Source organism: Danio rerio, chromosome 23, assembly GCF_049306965.1.
Source record: "Danio rerio strain Tuebingen ecotype United States chromosome 23, GRCz12tu, whole genome shotgun sequence".
Lineage (NCBI taxonomy): Eukaryota > Metazoa > Chordata > Actinopteri > Cypriniformes > Danionidae > Danio > Danio rerio.
Window position 1 is genome coordinate 30,028,234 of NC_133198.1, and position 15,532 is coordinate 30,043,765.

The 15,532-nt window shown below is 33.8% G+C and overlaps 1 protein-coding gene across 4 annotated transcripts in view; it reads right to left on the reverse strand.

Moving 5' to 3' along the window:
• stat6 (signal transducer and activator of transcription 6, interleukin-4 induced) overlaps positions 1 to 15,532 on the reverse strand; it is a 56,195-nt gene that overhangs the window by 34,175 nt on the left and 6,488 nt on the right. For 2 of the 4 annotated variants that reach the window (XR_012398252.1, XM_073938120.1), the window contains exons 2-5: positions 8,580 to 8,722; positions 5,602 to 5,746; positions 2,284 to 2,367; positions 1,978 to 2,155 (exon numbers count right to left, since the gene is read on the reverse strand). Coding sequence is in view for 2 of the 4 variants with exons in the window: in XM_073938120.1 (XP_073794221.1) it covers positions 1,978 to 2,155; positions 2,284 to 2,367; positions 5,602 to 5,746; positions 8,580 to 8,722 (550 nt within the window). In the remaining 2 variants the exon portion in view is untranslated. Of the gene's footprint in view, positions 1 to 1,977; positions 2,156 to 2,283; positions 2,368 to 5,601; positions 5,747 to 8,579; positions 8,723 to 14,759; positions 14,883 to 15,532 lie in introns of those variants that run through there. The other 2 variants (XR_012398253.1, NM_001130590.1) reach the window with 2 other exon arrangements.

A 15,532-nucleotide genomic window follows, 5' to 3' on the forward strand; every position in this document is an offset into this window, starting at 1 on the left:
TAAAGGGTGTCACGGTGGCGCAGTAGGTAGCACATTCGCCTCACAGCAAGAAAGTCGCTGGTTCGAGCCTCGGCTGGGCCAGTTGGCATTTCTGTGTGGAGTTTGCAAGTTCTTCCCATGTTCGTGTGGGTTTCTTCTGGGTGTTCCAGTTCCCCCACAAGTCCAAAGACATGCGGTTTAGGGGAATTGGGTAAGCTAAATTGTCCGCAGTGTATGTGTGTGAATGAGTTTGTATGGATGTTTCCCAGAAATGGGTTGCAGCTAGAAGGACTTTTGCTGTGCAAAACATATGCTGGATAAGTTCATTCCGCTGTGGCAACCCCAAAATTAAAAAGGGACTAAGCCGAAATGAAAATGGGAAGTGGTAACCATTGACTTCAATGGTACTTGTTTTTTACCTATTATGGAAGCCAATGGATACCAGTTTTCAGTTTTATAAAAAATATCCGCTTTAGTGTTCAGAAAAAAAAAGAGACTCCTAAAGGCTTAGAACCACTTCAGTGTAAGTAAATGGTGAGCAAATGTTTGTTTTGAGGTGAACTATCCCTTTAAATCACTTTAATAGGCCATAAAATTCAGGGAGAACTTGAATTTACTAGCTTGAGTTTGAGTATTAAAAATGAAAAAAAAAAAAGTGAATTTATAAAGACTATTTAGTTATTTCAGTTTGTAACTGTATTTGCATACTAAATTACAACACATTAACCATTTCATTTATTTTGAATTTTTTGACAAATTGCTAAATTATTTTGAATCTAAAAAAAGTGTAACAAATTGTTTAACCTCTGCATTTAGCAACACTTTCATAATCTTGATTTTTTTTTACAAAAACAGACCATAAATGGCTAATTATTTTAGTTTCAAATTAAAATGCAGCATAATTAATCAATGACTCAGATAAACCTTTAAAAACCTTCAAGAGGAGTAAACGCTGCCATTTTTGGAATTAGAAGAGTTGTATAATGTATTATAAATATTTATAAAACCCAATAGCTATTTTCCAAATTTAATCTATATTTAATGCTTTCCACACAATCATAATGACAAAAAAGTTAATCTGACCATTTATTTAGAGTAACTCTAATCTTTGAGCTTATGCTTCAATGCATATTTGTCATAGCAGTATTACATCATCAAATACAGTTGCACTGCAATTCAAGGCGAGACTTGTTGGAGCCTCCATGACGGAAATGACTATTTACACTTCTGCCGCTCTAAGGTAATGTCTTATTGACTTTCTCCCTTGTGTTGCTGTGCATTTTTTGCTGTGAAGAAGCAGATGCACAAAACGAGCCATCAAATGGACTGTGCCAAGTGAGCTTTACGAATATTTTTATTGACAAAAAAATGCATGTGGCACATGCACAAAACTACAGTAAGGCATTATATAAATGTTAATGGCCAATAAAGAAAGTAGGTTTTGCTTGCTTAAGAGACAGCATGCTCCATAAAATATTAACTTTTAGTAAGGAACTTTGATAATAGTTTTCAGTTTGACCCAGAAATGTTGCATTGTACTTCCTGTATTAAATAATAGACAAAGACATCTATTATAGTGTAACCCAGTTTTTATAATAATATATATTTTTAAAAGTGCTTTTAGAGATAATTAATAATAAAAGAAGCTTAATAGCTGGCTGTGCTTTGACAGAAAAGTACAAAAAAGATTCATAAAACAAGTGATAAATGTGGAATTAATGACAACATTTTATCAACAGCGTAGATTAAAATTTGTCCTTTGATCATTTAACAATGTTTTGGACTATTTTCATATTCATAATAATCAACAGCTAATTCAGGCCAAACATGAAACACAAAAAAAAGTGAAAACTTCTCACTTCTTTCCCTAGAACTTGGTATGAAAAGTAATAGTAAAGAACAACTTTACCCACATTTATCATAATTAAATGTGGCATTATTACCATTCTAAAGTCATTATTTTTGCCACAAGCTGACAAAACAACTTGGACTTCATACCTTGAATCGTCTCTTTCTCCCAATTCAGTTCCTCTTGAAGCTGATGAAGTGTTTGGCGGCGATTCTGAATTTCCATAACTTTGGACATTAGATTCTCCACATCAGTCTTTTTCTCCTCCCATGCTTGTTGTGGGATGCCGTTGGTAGGTGGAGGTGCGAAGGGAGGGAACTGCATATTCTTTAAACACACACAAACATCATGAACAACATCATAATAAATACAAATAATGCATTAAACACCTACATTTAAAACTGCTGTAGCATTTTGTCAACAAATCCTAAATGTTGCAAATGTTTTGTACTTACAGTCTGTGATAAAATTAGTCTTTCTTTCCTTAGAATCTCCCGAACTGTCCTCACAAGTTGTAAGGGTTGTGGGTAAAGCACACTCTATAGCACAGAAACAATTCAGCAGGTTACATCAAAAAGAGGAGGGAATACAAACAATGTGCTCTATGTCAACATGGCAGGCTGCCAATAGTAAGACATCCACTGAGTGTATGATAAAAAAGGAAGATTACTTTTAGTTTTGGTATAATTAATACAACATATCTGGACATACTACGCATTTATGTACAGTAGATCATCAAAAAAGAGACTTAGCCATTTTTCATTTCAAGTACCCTCAAATATGAGTTTGGATATGCATATTTGATGCATTGTGTAGTTTAAAACAGTCATGTCAGAAGACATCCCATTGTCATAATCCAGGATTAAAAAGAAAAAAAAAAAACATTACAATAGTTTAGCCTGGACAGAAGAAGAACTGTCCAGAAGAAGAACAAACCATGGGAAAGTCTTCACACTACCACATTGCAAAACCCGAAATGTAAAGGTAACTTAAAACATTTGAGGAAACTGATTGCAACAAACCATTTAAATTGAAAAATTTATCCAATAGAGTACTGTGAACTTAATCCATTTGAGTAAACGAAGCAATTTGGGCAAAGTAAAACTCAATAAATCAAAACTCTTTTCAAATGAGTACAATTAACTTGCAGTAAATTTTGAGTAAACTACACTCATTTAATTTGATAAAGTTGACTGTTGGGTTTTACAGTGTAGTAACTAATGACAGGTATTAATAATAGTTAAAAAATTATTGTAGACAAACAAAGCTTAAGCCCAAAACATTTATCATAAAGATGCAGTAATAGACTCTTAAGTACTTGTATATAAATTCCAACAGTGACTCTTTCTTGGCCATCTTGTTGTTTGTAAACATAATAATTATCTTTTATACTGCCCAAAAGATATTGTGAAAGCTTCCAAAAAGTTCACTAATCGATAAAGAGCCTTTAGGGTGCTTTCACACTAGCACTTTTGGTCTGCACCTCGGTTCCTTTGACGTCAAAGTACGGTACGTTTAGCTTAGTGTTTAGTGTGAACGAGTTTTGAACTCGGATGTGCACTCGTGAATCAGACCCAGTCCACCTGAAAGAGGTGGTCTGGGGTACGGTTCATGCGAACTCTGGTTCGATTCTCTTCTGATATGAATGCAATCGTACCAAATAATGGAAGTGATCCGCCAACTGTACAACAAACTTTAGTTTTCATAACGTTTGTTTGTTTGTGTTTGTCTGTGTATCACTTAACGCTACCTTGGCGACAAGCGGGACTGACACAACGCAAACAGTGATAATAGCCCCTTTCACATATGCAGAACTTTCCGGAAAATAACCGGCAATTTTACGAAATGGGATCATGTGTGAACAGGCCCTTTTCGTTCTGCCAATTTTCCGGAAAGAGAAGTTGTAACATTACCGGTAAATTGCCGGAATGCTGCTCTGTGTGAACACAGAAAGAAAATTGCCAGAAAAAGCGTGTTTACGCTTAGAACGTGCTGACGTGAAACGTCTACTCCAGCCAGTCAGAACATTCAGACACATTCACATCCACGCTGTTTAAGAAAATAATTGAATATTTTGCCAGGAACATTTAGTTGCTAGTTGTTAGTCAGATAAAGTTTCTATGATCCTTCTTAATGCCAACCCTACAGAAAGAACTGCTGAAACCAGTCTAGGCTGGTTGGCTGGTTTTAGATGGGTTTTGGCCAAAATGGAGATTCAGACTGGTTTCCAGCCTGGTCTTAGCTGATCAGTCGGGGAGATGACCAGCATAAACTAGCTTGACCAGCCTAGCAAAAACCAGCTTAAGCTAGGCTGGTCAAGTTAACGGAGTAAAAATGATCAATAAAATGCTTATGATTATCCGCTGTTTGTTTACCTTTAAGCTCTGCTTCAGTTACTTGACACGTTCTCCAGCTGCTTCATGTGCACACGCCAGGACACACACTTATTACATACCATCAATCATCAACAAAACCCCTTCTATGTTTATATATACAAGCGCAGTTGTTTAGAGCTCATTTCTGGTTAATGATGTCGAAATTTACCTGTATTTTGGAATGGATGTGTAAATGGACTTTTCCGGAAAAATTCCGGAACGTTTTTGCCTGTATGAACAGCGCTTTATTTAACTTACCAGTTAAGTCGTTCTGGTAATATTCTGGATATTTACCAGTATCCCTGTGTGAAAGGGACTACTGCTGCTCGACTCCACCAAAAACAACTTCAGACATTGCGAGATGTTCTAAACATTTCATTTTTTTTTTATTTGGTAAAAAAACTAAAAGTTTCAGTGAAAGCAAAGTGACCATGATATGTGAACGTCACCATTTTAGCACTTTGCTTTTGTGGCCGCCACCTAGAAGCAGCTGTACACAAAACAGCATCTCGTTGTTGCAAGCGTACCTGTTCCAGGGTTCAGAAGGAAAAAGTACAGTGTGAAGACAATCCAGCCGAGAAGGTGACAAGGGGGACAATCCAATTTAGGTTCGTTCAAGGCAATTGAACCAATTGTGAAAGCACTCTAAGAATACACTGACTTTTATTAAAGAACTAAATTAATTTATAGATTAATATTTTAATGATCCTTTTTCAACTTTGTAAGATCATTGTAAAATCATTGGTTTATGGGAATGGAAAACAGTAATTTCAATAAAGAACCTACATTTGAGATTGTACTTTAACACCGTGTCCTAACAACTTGAGACTCAACAAGATTCCAGCGACAAGCAATTTGGCTGTCCACACCAATCACAACGCAACATTATTTATATACTAGCCATTTATTGAAATACTAGCGACTGCACTCCCAATGAAATTGTAAGGTTTATAACCTAATTAATACATATTAAACCTTTAACTTTTTTTAAATAGACTACAGAGCGACTGATGTTGGTGTGCACCCAGTCACAGTTCACTTAAACCAGTTGCTAGTTATGTTATTTACAAGATTTGAGGTAAACTTTCTGCTGCTAGTTTTGATAGGATGGCAGTAAAATGGTACTCAAACTCACACAGGTAGCATTTAACACTGAATAAAGCACATAATCTGTACCTGGGGTAATCATTGTCATAGTAGTATTTGCTGTGGTTCTGCAACGTTGTGAAAATAGAAAGCCTTGCTAAAATAGAAATTTTGTGCATCGCCATCACACATGGTCAAGAAAAAAAACATGAAAAAGAGTTTTTTTTTCATGTGTTGCAGCATACATTCACGTGTAGTTAAGATACGGTGTAAGCCAGCAAAAATGAGAAATGTTATAATTTTTGTACACACCCAGTTCTTGCTCATATGCTGTAGTTTGACCTTCTCCACCACATTAGGGTTCTGCTTGGCCACTTGATGCAGCAACATCACCATCTGATCCGACAGTAATTGAGCCTGAGATTCCTGTTCCCTGTTGTCCACATCAAAGCTATCCCTAAATCAAACATTGCAAATACATGATGATTTTAAATCACTGTTGTACTGAGTCATCTTTAGAAACTGTCATAAACTGACAGGAAACAGTGCCATTCAAGTCTAGCTCATCCTGTTTTTTATTCTTTCCAATGTAATTTAGCTTTGCTAACTCTTTCACACACTGGGAATTCATGTTTAACTACACCTGAAGTGTATTTCAATTTGATTTGTTGTATTCAGTCACCATTTCCTTTTAAAGATGAACATATTCATTTGGGTTTAGCAAAGCATTCTCCTACAGTCCATAGTTAACTTTTTTATATTAAAACAGCATGCCTAACCTTTCAAAGCAAACTCCACAAAAAAAAAAGACTAATTGTACACGTCTCCAAGAGTTAAACAGTTGAGTTTTATTATTATTATTTTTTTATCCATTTGGCTGATCTCCGAGTCTGGTAATTGCAATTTTATGTTATCAGCATAGATTACTGAATTGGATTGGATTATTAGCAAAAAATGGGCAAATTATCAAAAATGAACAAAGAGTTTAGATGTTTCCCGGTAATTTACAGTTACATACAAAAGTTGCTATTTTTCCCATAATTTTACACTGAAAAAAAAACAAAAAAAACATTGGATTTACTTTCTTTTCAAGTAAGTGGTTGTAAGCAATTTATAAGGACTGCATTCAAACAAAAGTTTTTTTTTTCTTTTTTTTTTTAATTCAGCTTATACATTTTTCCAAAAATTGGCAATGAAACATTTTTTTCAGTGTAGGAAAGTCGTAAAATAAAAAATGAATAAAAAAGTGGAGTGTTCCTTTAAAATATTTAGACATGCTTTAGATGAGCACACAAAGTAGATTCAACCTCATCCAAAGAGTGTGTTTAATAAAAATGTTTGCAAACGATTTATTTGGGCTGAATTTTAACAAACAAATTAAGTTGAACATTACTAAATGTAATTTACTTAAATTGTGCCCATTTAAACTGTTTGCAACAGTTTGCCGAAACCATTTTTCCTGTGTACTACTTTTAAAAGTAGTTGGCGACGGTTTTTAATCGTCTGTATGAGCATTTGTCAGTGCATATGTTGAATTGACAGGTTTTGTTGACATCTTATGAATGATTCAAGCGTTCAAGATAAACGACTATATGCACATATGCAGTTAACCCAACCCCCTTTCATCATCATCCAACCCCCTCAGACCACACCCTCAAATGCCCTTAACTTTCGTGGGCATTTTCAAAATGACAATGACATTTGTAAGCATTTTCCAAGTTTCTGCACACTTCCTCATTACAGCGGTAGTCAAATATGCTCAAACTATTATTACATGGATCTGGTCCATGTAATAATAGTTTGATTCCTATGACATGAAAATAAACTAAATTAATATTATTAATTACATTGTTTAGCTTTATTTTATTTGGTACTGCCCTGAAAATTATCAAAAATTATCATTAAATCCAAAATTATTAATGCCTTTAAGCTGTATTGTTTTCGATAATCTACAGAACAAACCATTGTTATACAATAACTTGCCTAATTTCCCTAACCTGTCTAGTTAACCTAATTAACCTAGTTAAGCCTTTAAATGTTGTATAGAAGTGTCTTGAAAAATATCTAGTCAAATAATATTTACTGTCATCATGGCAAAGATAAAATAAATTAGTTATTAAAGATGAGTAATTAAAACTCAAACAAAAAAAATTAACAGGGGTGCTAATTGTTTAGGAGGTATAATAATTCTGACATCAAATGTATATATATGAATAAACTTTTTTTTAAATATATAAGAAAAGTGCTTTTTTTTCCAATGAGCTACATGCACATGGACTTTTAATTTTCATTCAGGCTTTCAATGTCTTTCCATTAGAAAATTGTTAAGTTTAGATTTGATTTCTTTAAACATCAGCGATCTTCACTGCCAGTTAGATATGTGATATAAAATGGGTCTTAGATCGGACAAGAAACACTGCATTTAATTGCATTTCCCCCAGCCATGTCTTTAAAATATAACAGTTGAATTTACACCAGTATTTTCAATGAAATTTCTGCGCTAACCTGTTGCTACTGACGGTGCTAGAGTTTACAATGGTCTTTCATCTCGTTTTACGCTTGAACAACTAAATTAATGCTCAAGTCGATTTAACTGAATGTATTGTAATCACATTACAACATCGATGCTGTAAAAACAACTTTGTGTAATTGAAAATAGTCACATTAAGCTTTCACCGGAAGTTTATCGTTGGCTTAAAAACTCTAGCTGTGCATATAGCTCATTGAGCCTCTCAGTTTATAAGCTTTAAGCTTTCATAATGTGGAATCTTATAATTACAGTAATTACAACCAGGTGTGAGCACATTCTTATTTATTCTTTGGTCACACTTTAGAAAGGTTCAATAGATAATGCTAGTTAACATATATATTAACACAATAATAAAGAGTATTTCTACAGCATTTTTTAATCATAGTTCAACATTTACTAATGCATTATTAAAATCCAAACTCATTAGTTATCACTCATTTATATTAGTTAATATGCAGTTAGTTAACGAACTAACAATGAACAACTTTACTTTCAAATAACATTAACAAGGATGAATACATACTGTAATAAATGTATTGTTCATATTTTGTGTTATTAAATACATGAACTACTACGCCTTTGTTGTAAAGTGTTGCCATGTCTCTAATTACAATTTATTTACCTTTGTTTATGTAAAAAATGAGCCACATTTGCTTCTGTAAAGCCATTCTACAGTAATTCACATTAAGGGTTGTCAGTTCAGAGCAATATTAATAAAAATATTGTCAACTTTTAAACAACATAAACATGAATGGCTTACCATTGCTGCCCCTCTATCCAGCTGGCCAAATAGTGCCTGATATCCAGAGGAAACGTGACTGGGTAGAGTTCATTCAGCACCTCAGTTGTCAAGAACTGTATGTGCTGGGTCATTTGCGCCCACTGCGCCATAATGTGCAGGCACTGCAAAGGTAAAAAAATAAATAAATAAAATCACACCATCAACATAGGAAAGCACTGGAAAATGGCTATCAATTCCTTGGAAGATGCATGAATCATCCACCATAAACTAAATCTATAAGGATTACTCATTCCTGTGACTCTCTTCACTCTAGATTTTTTTCCATCAGTGTTCCCCACAAGCCCTACCAATAGTGATATTTGAAGCCGTGTTTCCAAAATAGGATATGAGTATATTAACAAGGACACAAAAGCCCGCCACACTTCATTCATCACACACAAAAATTCCACAGTTTAACCATGGAATAGTTCCTTCAAAGAAAGACAGGAATATTGATGGGTATACATACACAGAGGCTAGAAAAGGATCCAAACATCTATTTGATCTATTTGGTCAAAACATATTTATATTAAATACAAATAAATATTGAGCTCCACATTCTATGAATGGATTAAACAAGATCAAACACTGGACGAATCTGTATAAAATGTCATTTCTACAATCTGATTGTAGATAATATATTTGATTACATGAATACATCTGATTACAGAGTATAATAGATGAACTTAAAGTAAGCTGGTGCATTCCTGGCTTTATAGGGGCTGTTTTGTGGTTTGATTTAGTTCAAAAGCACAAGCGGATGCTCTGGGCAGAGAGCGGGGTTTGTTAGTGCTCTGTGTGACTTTTGTTTGGGCAAGTGAGAAATGACAGTGTGTCTGTCTTATCTCTCCCCAACATAAGGAGACCGAAGACACTGTATACCACAACGCGCTTACCAAAACAACTGCCCGGCAACCACTAAACTTTTGCTTGCTGTTTTAACGCATAAAATACTGTAGCTATGGTGCATTTTATTATGATGATGATGCTGCTGCTGACCTTATTATTCTCCAAAACATAATTTCTTTTCATAATGGTTTTTAACGAAAATTATTTGCATTTGTATGTTATGTTTGGATAGGCTGTGGAACGTGAAATGCAAATTGCAAAAACAGAAGCTTGTATAAACCCAAACCCAGATATACATACAAATAAGGTAAATGTTTTATTTGCATTAAATAATTAATACATCTAGTGTATTATAAATGCATTAAAATCATGAATTTAAAACTCCCAAAAAGGTATGTAAACAGACATTGTCAGTGTATCCATATTGTTTTATGTTTTAGTGTTAACTAAAATGATGAAGATACATTGCTAGTTTTAGTTGTGTCTAGTGCTTTACAAGCAGCACGTATTGTGTTAGATTTAAGCACTGAAACTCAATGTTCCCTTAAAGCATGCAAGCATGCTGGATCATGTCTTTCCAAACTACTGTCAATTCCCATTTTTTTCAAAAATGCAGCTTTGTCTTAAGCTTTACAACACTCCACTGATTTTTACGCTATACACTGCTTAAACTAGCTTAAGTTGTGTATTAATAAATGTAATAATGAATATTATTGAAGTCAGAATTATTAGCCCCCATTTGAATTTTTTTTCTTTTTAAATTATTTCTCAATTGGTGCTTTTCTTCTGGAGAATGATTTTTTTTCGTCTGAAGAAAGTCTTATTGGTTTTATTTCGACTTGTATAAAAGCAGTTTTGAATTTTTTAAAAAACATTTTAAGGTCAAAATTATTACTAGTCTACAGAACAAACTGTCTAGTTAACCTAATTAACCTAGTTAAGCCTTTAAATGTCACTTTAAGCTGTATAGAACTTAGAAGTGTCTTGAAAAATATCTAGTCAAATATTACTTACTATTATCATGGCAAAAATTGGGCTTCAACTGTATATTTACATTAGTTAAAACCACTTAAAGGACAAGTTGTTTTAAAAATCAATTGAAACCATGAAACTTTAAAATAAGATCAGTAATCACCAAAATGTCTAAATAGTTTAGCTAAACAATTAGTGTCCTGAAAATCCTAGAATTAAAATGACTTAAATAAAATAAAATAAACATGTTTTAACTAATTATGATTGTTTTCAACTATTTCTAAATAGGAACGTGAACTGTAGACTAGGTGCATTTCTAATATGTAGTTTAGCGTGCACACTGTACAAGAAATTAGTAGGCAGTAGGAAATTAGTAGGTTTCTGTGGTAAATTCCAACATGGCAACCCCCAGATTACTCATTAGTTTCAATCTGCACATTGGCTTTAAAATGATAAAGGGTTACATTTTCATTACCACAAGAATATATAAGAATAAAACATTTTGTCCAAAAAAGCACTTTTAAATCACTTTTTGCACTATTTCATTTCATTATGAATGCTGTCCTTTTACATCGAAATATTTTAAAGAGCTTTAAAGCACTTTAAATACCTGGTTGATACAGTTTTTTAAACAAAAAATGAAGTAATGTTGAACGCAAAGCTTTAAATTTGTAGAGCAGGGGGCAGGGGTTTTAAACTCCAATGATGAATGTCAAAATACTTGTGAAGTTAAAAGACCTGAGTAAAAGGTGCATATTGTATTGAGCATCATTAAGAACACAACGTTACTATTAGTGTGAAACTAATAAGACCACATTAATGCCTTGAATTTTTCTGTTCCAATTAATATTTCCTCAGTTCCTCATTATTAAATTGCTTCCTATCAGGTATACTTTGCGCTAATGTTTGAGAATGGAATTTAGTACAGCAGGTTGAAAAAAAACACACATACACACACACACACACACACACACACACACACACACACACACACCTACATGGAGACATAACATCTTGATATAAATGTTCAAGGGAACCATGTTATGTTATGACAAAATATTGGACAAGCACATGACCTAGGCACTTCTCAAATGTACGCATTCATTCAGATATCAGATAAGGTGACAGCAGACAGTTCAACATAACCACTTGTCAGATTCCTATTGTGTGAACACCAGAATAACAGGTCTGGTGAAAAAGCAGAGCTTATTTATGCAGAACTTTGAACAACCCACAAAAAATGAAATGAAAGGAGGATCTCAAGAACATAAGGAACGGGACATTCATTGAAGAATTGTTTTATTGCTTCTGAGTAACTGTTTAAGAGTAAAACTAAGACAGGTCACTACAAGTTATAGACAGTGTTAGTGAATATTTCAATTTATTCTGAACTGTACTTAAATAAATAGATAAATATATGATTATATATTATGGGCAAGGCAGTGGCGCAGTAGGTAGCGCTGTCGCCTCACAGCAAGAAGGTTGCTGGGTCGCTGGTTCGAACCTCGGCTCAGTTGGCGTTTCTGTGTGGAGTTTGCATGTTCTCCCTGCCTTCGCGTGGGTTTCCTCCGGGTGCTCCGGTTTCCCCCACAGTCCAAAGACATGTGGTACAGGTGAATTGGGTAGACTAAATTGTCCGTAGTGTAAGAGTGTGTGTGTGTGTGTGAATGTGTGTGTGGATGTTTCCCAGAGATGGGTTGCGGCTGGAAGGGCATCCGCTGCGTAAAAACTTGCTGGATAAGTTGGCGGTTCATTCCGCTGTGGCGACCCCGGATTAATAAAGGGACTAAGCCGACAAGAAAATTAATGTATGATTATATATTATAGAAAATATTTTTAATGAATTTGTTTGAACTACATAAAATAATTAACAACATAAAGGTGTAAAATGGTATTTAATTCATATTTTTGGGCTGTACTGTGATCTTTAAATTGGTCATCAGCGATTTTAATTCTAAATTTGAACTCAGAATAAATTATAATGTAAATATTGCATACATTATTTATATCATATTATAATTCAATTCAATTATTCTTTATTTTGATAGCGGTTAGATTGTAAGAAGCTGAACATACTGTAGAAGTTTTAGTCAATTGAATTGAAAACGTGTCAGTCCAAACACTGAACAGCAAATCTACCGATGTGCAGCTCCACAAGTACTATAGTATAATATAATCCTCTGTTTCACTAACAATCTATGATAATCAATGTTTATTGATAAAAAAGAATAAGCAAAATAAAACTGAAACTGGTATATTCTAATGAAAAAAAGATTACATATGTATTGCACCTAATGTTTTGATGTCTGACAACCCCTTTTAATTTAATCCTTATATAGAAATACAGTACTTTATTCTTGTTGATGCATTCTGAGTATTTTTGCGTAAAATCATTCACTTTGCTCTTTAGCACTATCCTATAATGTTACTGGTGGCAGCAGCATGAAATCTGATTTTCTGCTAAATCTTTAACCTGCAACAGCACCCAATTTTACATTTGCTTTTATCTGTTTCTTTAAGGCATCAACCTGGCCTTAGACGTTTATCCCTAATTCTATTAAGACAGAAATAAAAAAACAAAGCATATAAAAATGATGATCAAGGGATATATTGGATAATGTGGTTTGGAAAAATCTGATTAGAAGAGTTTGAGCTTATTTGATTGACTGTCAAAATTATTTGTGAAACTCTAAGAGGAAACATGTGAGAATACTCAAGCATTACTTCCAAGGAAATTATCTGAAATGCACAATTTGTCAACCTTGTGCAATCTCACTGGTCAAAAGAGAAATAACTGCGATAATGAAAAGATTTGACTGCTCATTTTAGTTTACCTGAATGTTAATTCTCTATAAAAGGAAAATAGAAAACAATCTCTCAACCTAAAAAAAAAAAAAAAAAAAAAAAAAAAAAAAAAAAAAATCACACAAATACTTTTTCATAGACTATTGATAGAGATGTTAAACTCAAAGCAGCTTAGCATTCCAAGACCACTTATTTTGTCATTAATCAAAACTGCCATTAAAATCTATGATAGTTACACTACTAAACAAGACCAGTGTTCATATCTACAGTACAAAAATGCCTTGACTGACTGATCTTAAGTGTACACCAGGAAAAAAGGTACAAACTGTCATTGACGTTGTGCCTTTTCAAAAAGCACACAGATTCTTTAGGTGCTAATAGGTACCTAAAGTCAACAATAAGGACAATTTACATGTGTGGCTCTAAAAAGTGTTTCATCCCAATGACCGTTTTGTATTCTAAGTTTACACTTAAGATCAGTCAGATATACTTCTAATCTAAACACTGCCGTTGTGCAGTCATCCAATTACTACTCATATTAACACTATGACTAATAACTAAAAAAGACGCAAGCAAACAATTTGCTTCGCTGAAAAACTTGAAAAGCATCCGATATTTCTTTAGATTTAATTTGGGAAGACATTTTACAATTTATTCTGTACTGAAGTCTGTTCTTTCAAATTTCCTAATAACTGAATTTTAATTGTTTTAAATTTTATAATTAAAAATTAATACCAGCAAAAAACATCAACCATGAACAAATATATAAAAAATATGATTTGCTTCTAATTCATTTTGCACAGAAATAAACACACCACTAAGCCCACTAGTGCCTTTTAAAAGGCAGCCATTAGTATTCATTTAATATTTATGAAAAATAACAACATCCCTATCCCCAAGACTGAAACTGACACATGCAATGTTACAACAATAGTGAAAAGGGGTTTAAATCTAACTAGTGTACATTGAAAAGAACATAAAACACAGCCATTGGGGAACAGAAAGTGGGGCCTGGCTTCAAGCAGGCGCTCGTGCTGCAATATATGTTTTTCATTTTCAAACTAAACATGTAACACAGTGGACAGTAATATGCAAGTCCACTACATACAAGTAGGCCTTCTTTCCTCGCTAAATCCAGCAACAAGTTATTTACAGAAAATCTGTTAAATTTGTGAATTGTCATGAAGTTAATTCCTCTCGAGTGTTTTGTCAAGGAGCAAAGTAAATAAGTGACCATGCTATTTTGCCGTCGTTTGAGTATGCTCATGTTATAATGACATATCTAGATCGAATTTACATTAGAACTGAGATAAACTTCTTATAAAAGGATATTTCTCTTCATACGAAATCGTTTTGGTTGCTCGCTTCGCTCGAAAGCGGCTTTCGTGTACATATGAGGAAAGTGGGCTATTACAAAACTCATGTTTCCTCATTACAACAACATTCGGAGATAAACAAATTCGCTTCGCGATAAACTCACTATCCGCGGATTATATGAAACTTAAATACAATGCTGTTAAGGTGAAAACTTACCCGATTTCGACGCCAGCTCTTTAACACGCGTACAGATAAAACTCTTCGTCTTCCGTGTGTGTTTGTTGTTTTTTTCTGTCTATCCACCTACTTTCACTTTACAGTCGCACTGAAGCTGCTGCTTATTGGCCACACTGACGCAGCTCCTCTCCCAGGTGAATGAGAAGCTTTATCCCGCTGAACATCATTGGAAATATAGATGTGCTTTTAAATACCAATACAGCTAATAAAGTATACATAAAATTAAATGTGTGTGATAAAAAGTGCCTTGACGGGCTTGTTTTTCATTTAGTGGAGTGCCTTCATATTTTTGTGAGTATCTTTATATAGGCATGCATGTTTCTGTAATCACACTTCTTACTTTAATAAATTCAATAATTGTCCTAGTGTGTGTACATTGTTGTCTGAAATTTGCATTATTTTATTACATATTTTTTATTAATAATTTATTAATTTGACTTTAATATTCACTTTGAATTATATTGATATTACAATTATATATACATACACATACACACATATGCTGGGTTAGAATTTACCGTGTATATATAATATAAATTAAACTGATTTTTATGTGTTTTATGTGTATTATTATTTTTAACTGTTTTGAAAATCACAGATAAACCAGAAAAGGACAGAGAAAGTCAGCTGTGGTAACACGACCATTGACCACAGTGCAGACAAACACATCTACAGCTTCGCACTGGTTGTGTCTCAAAACCGAGATAGCTAGCGAGGTACAATTTTAGACACCACATGCCTGTTTAACAGAG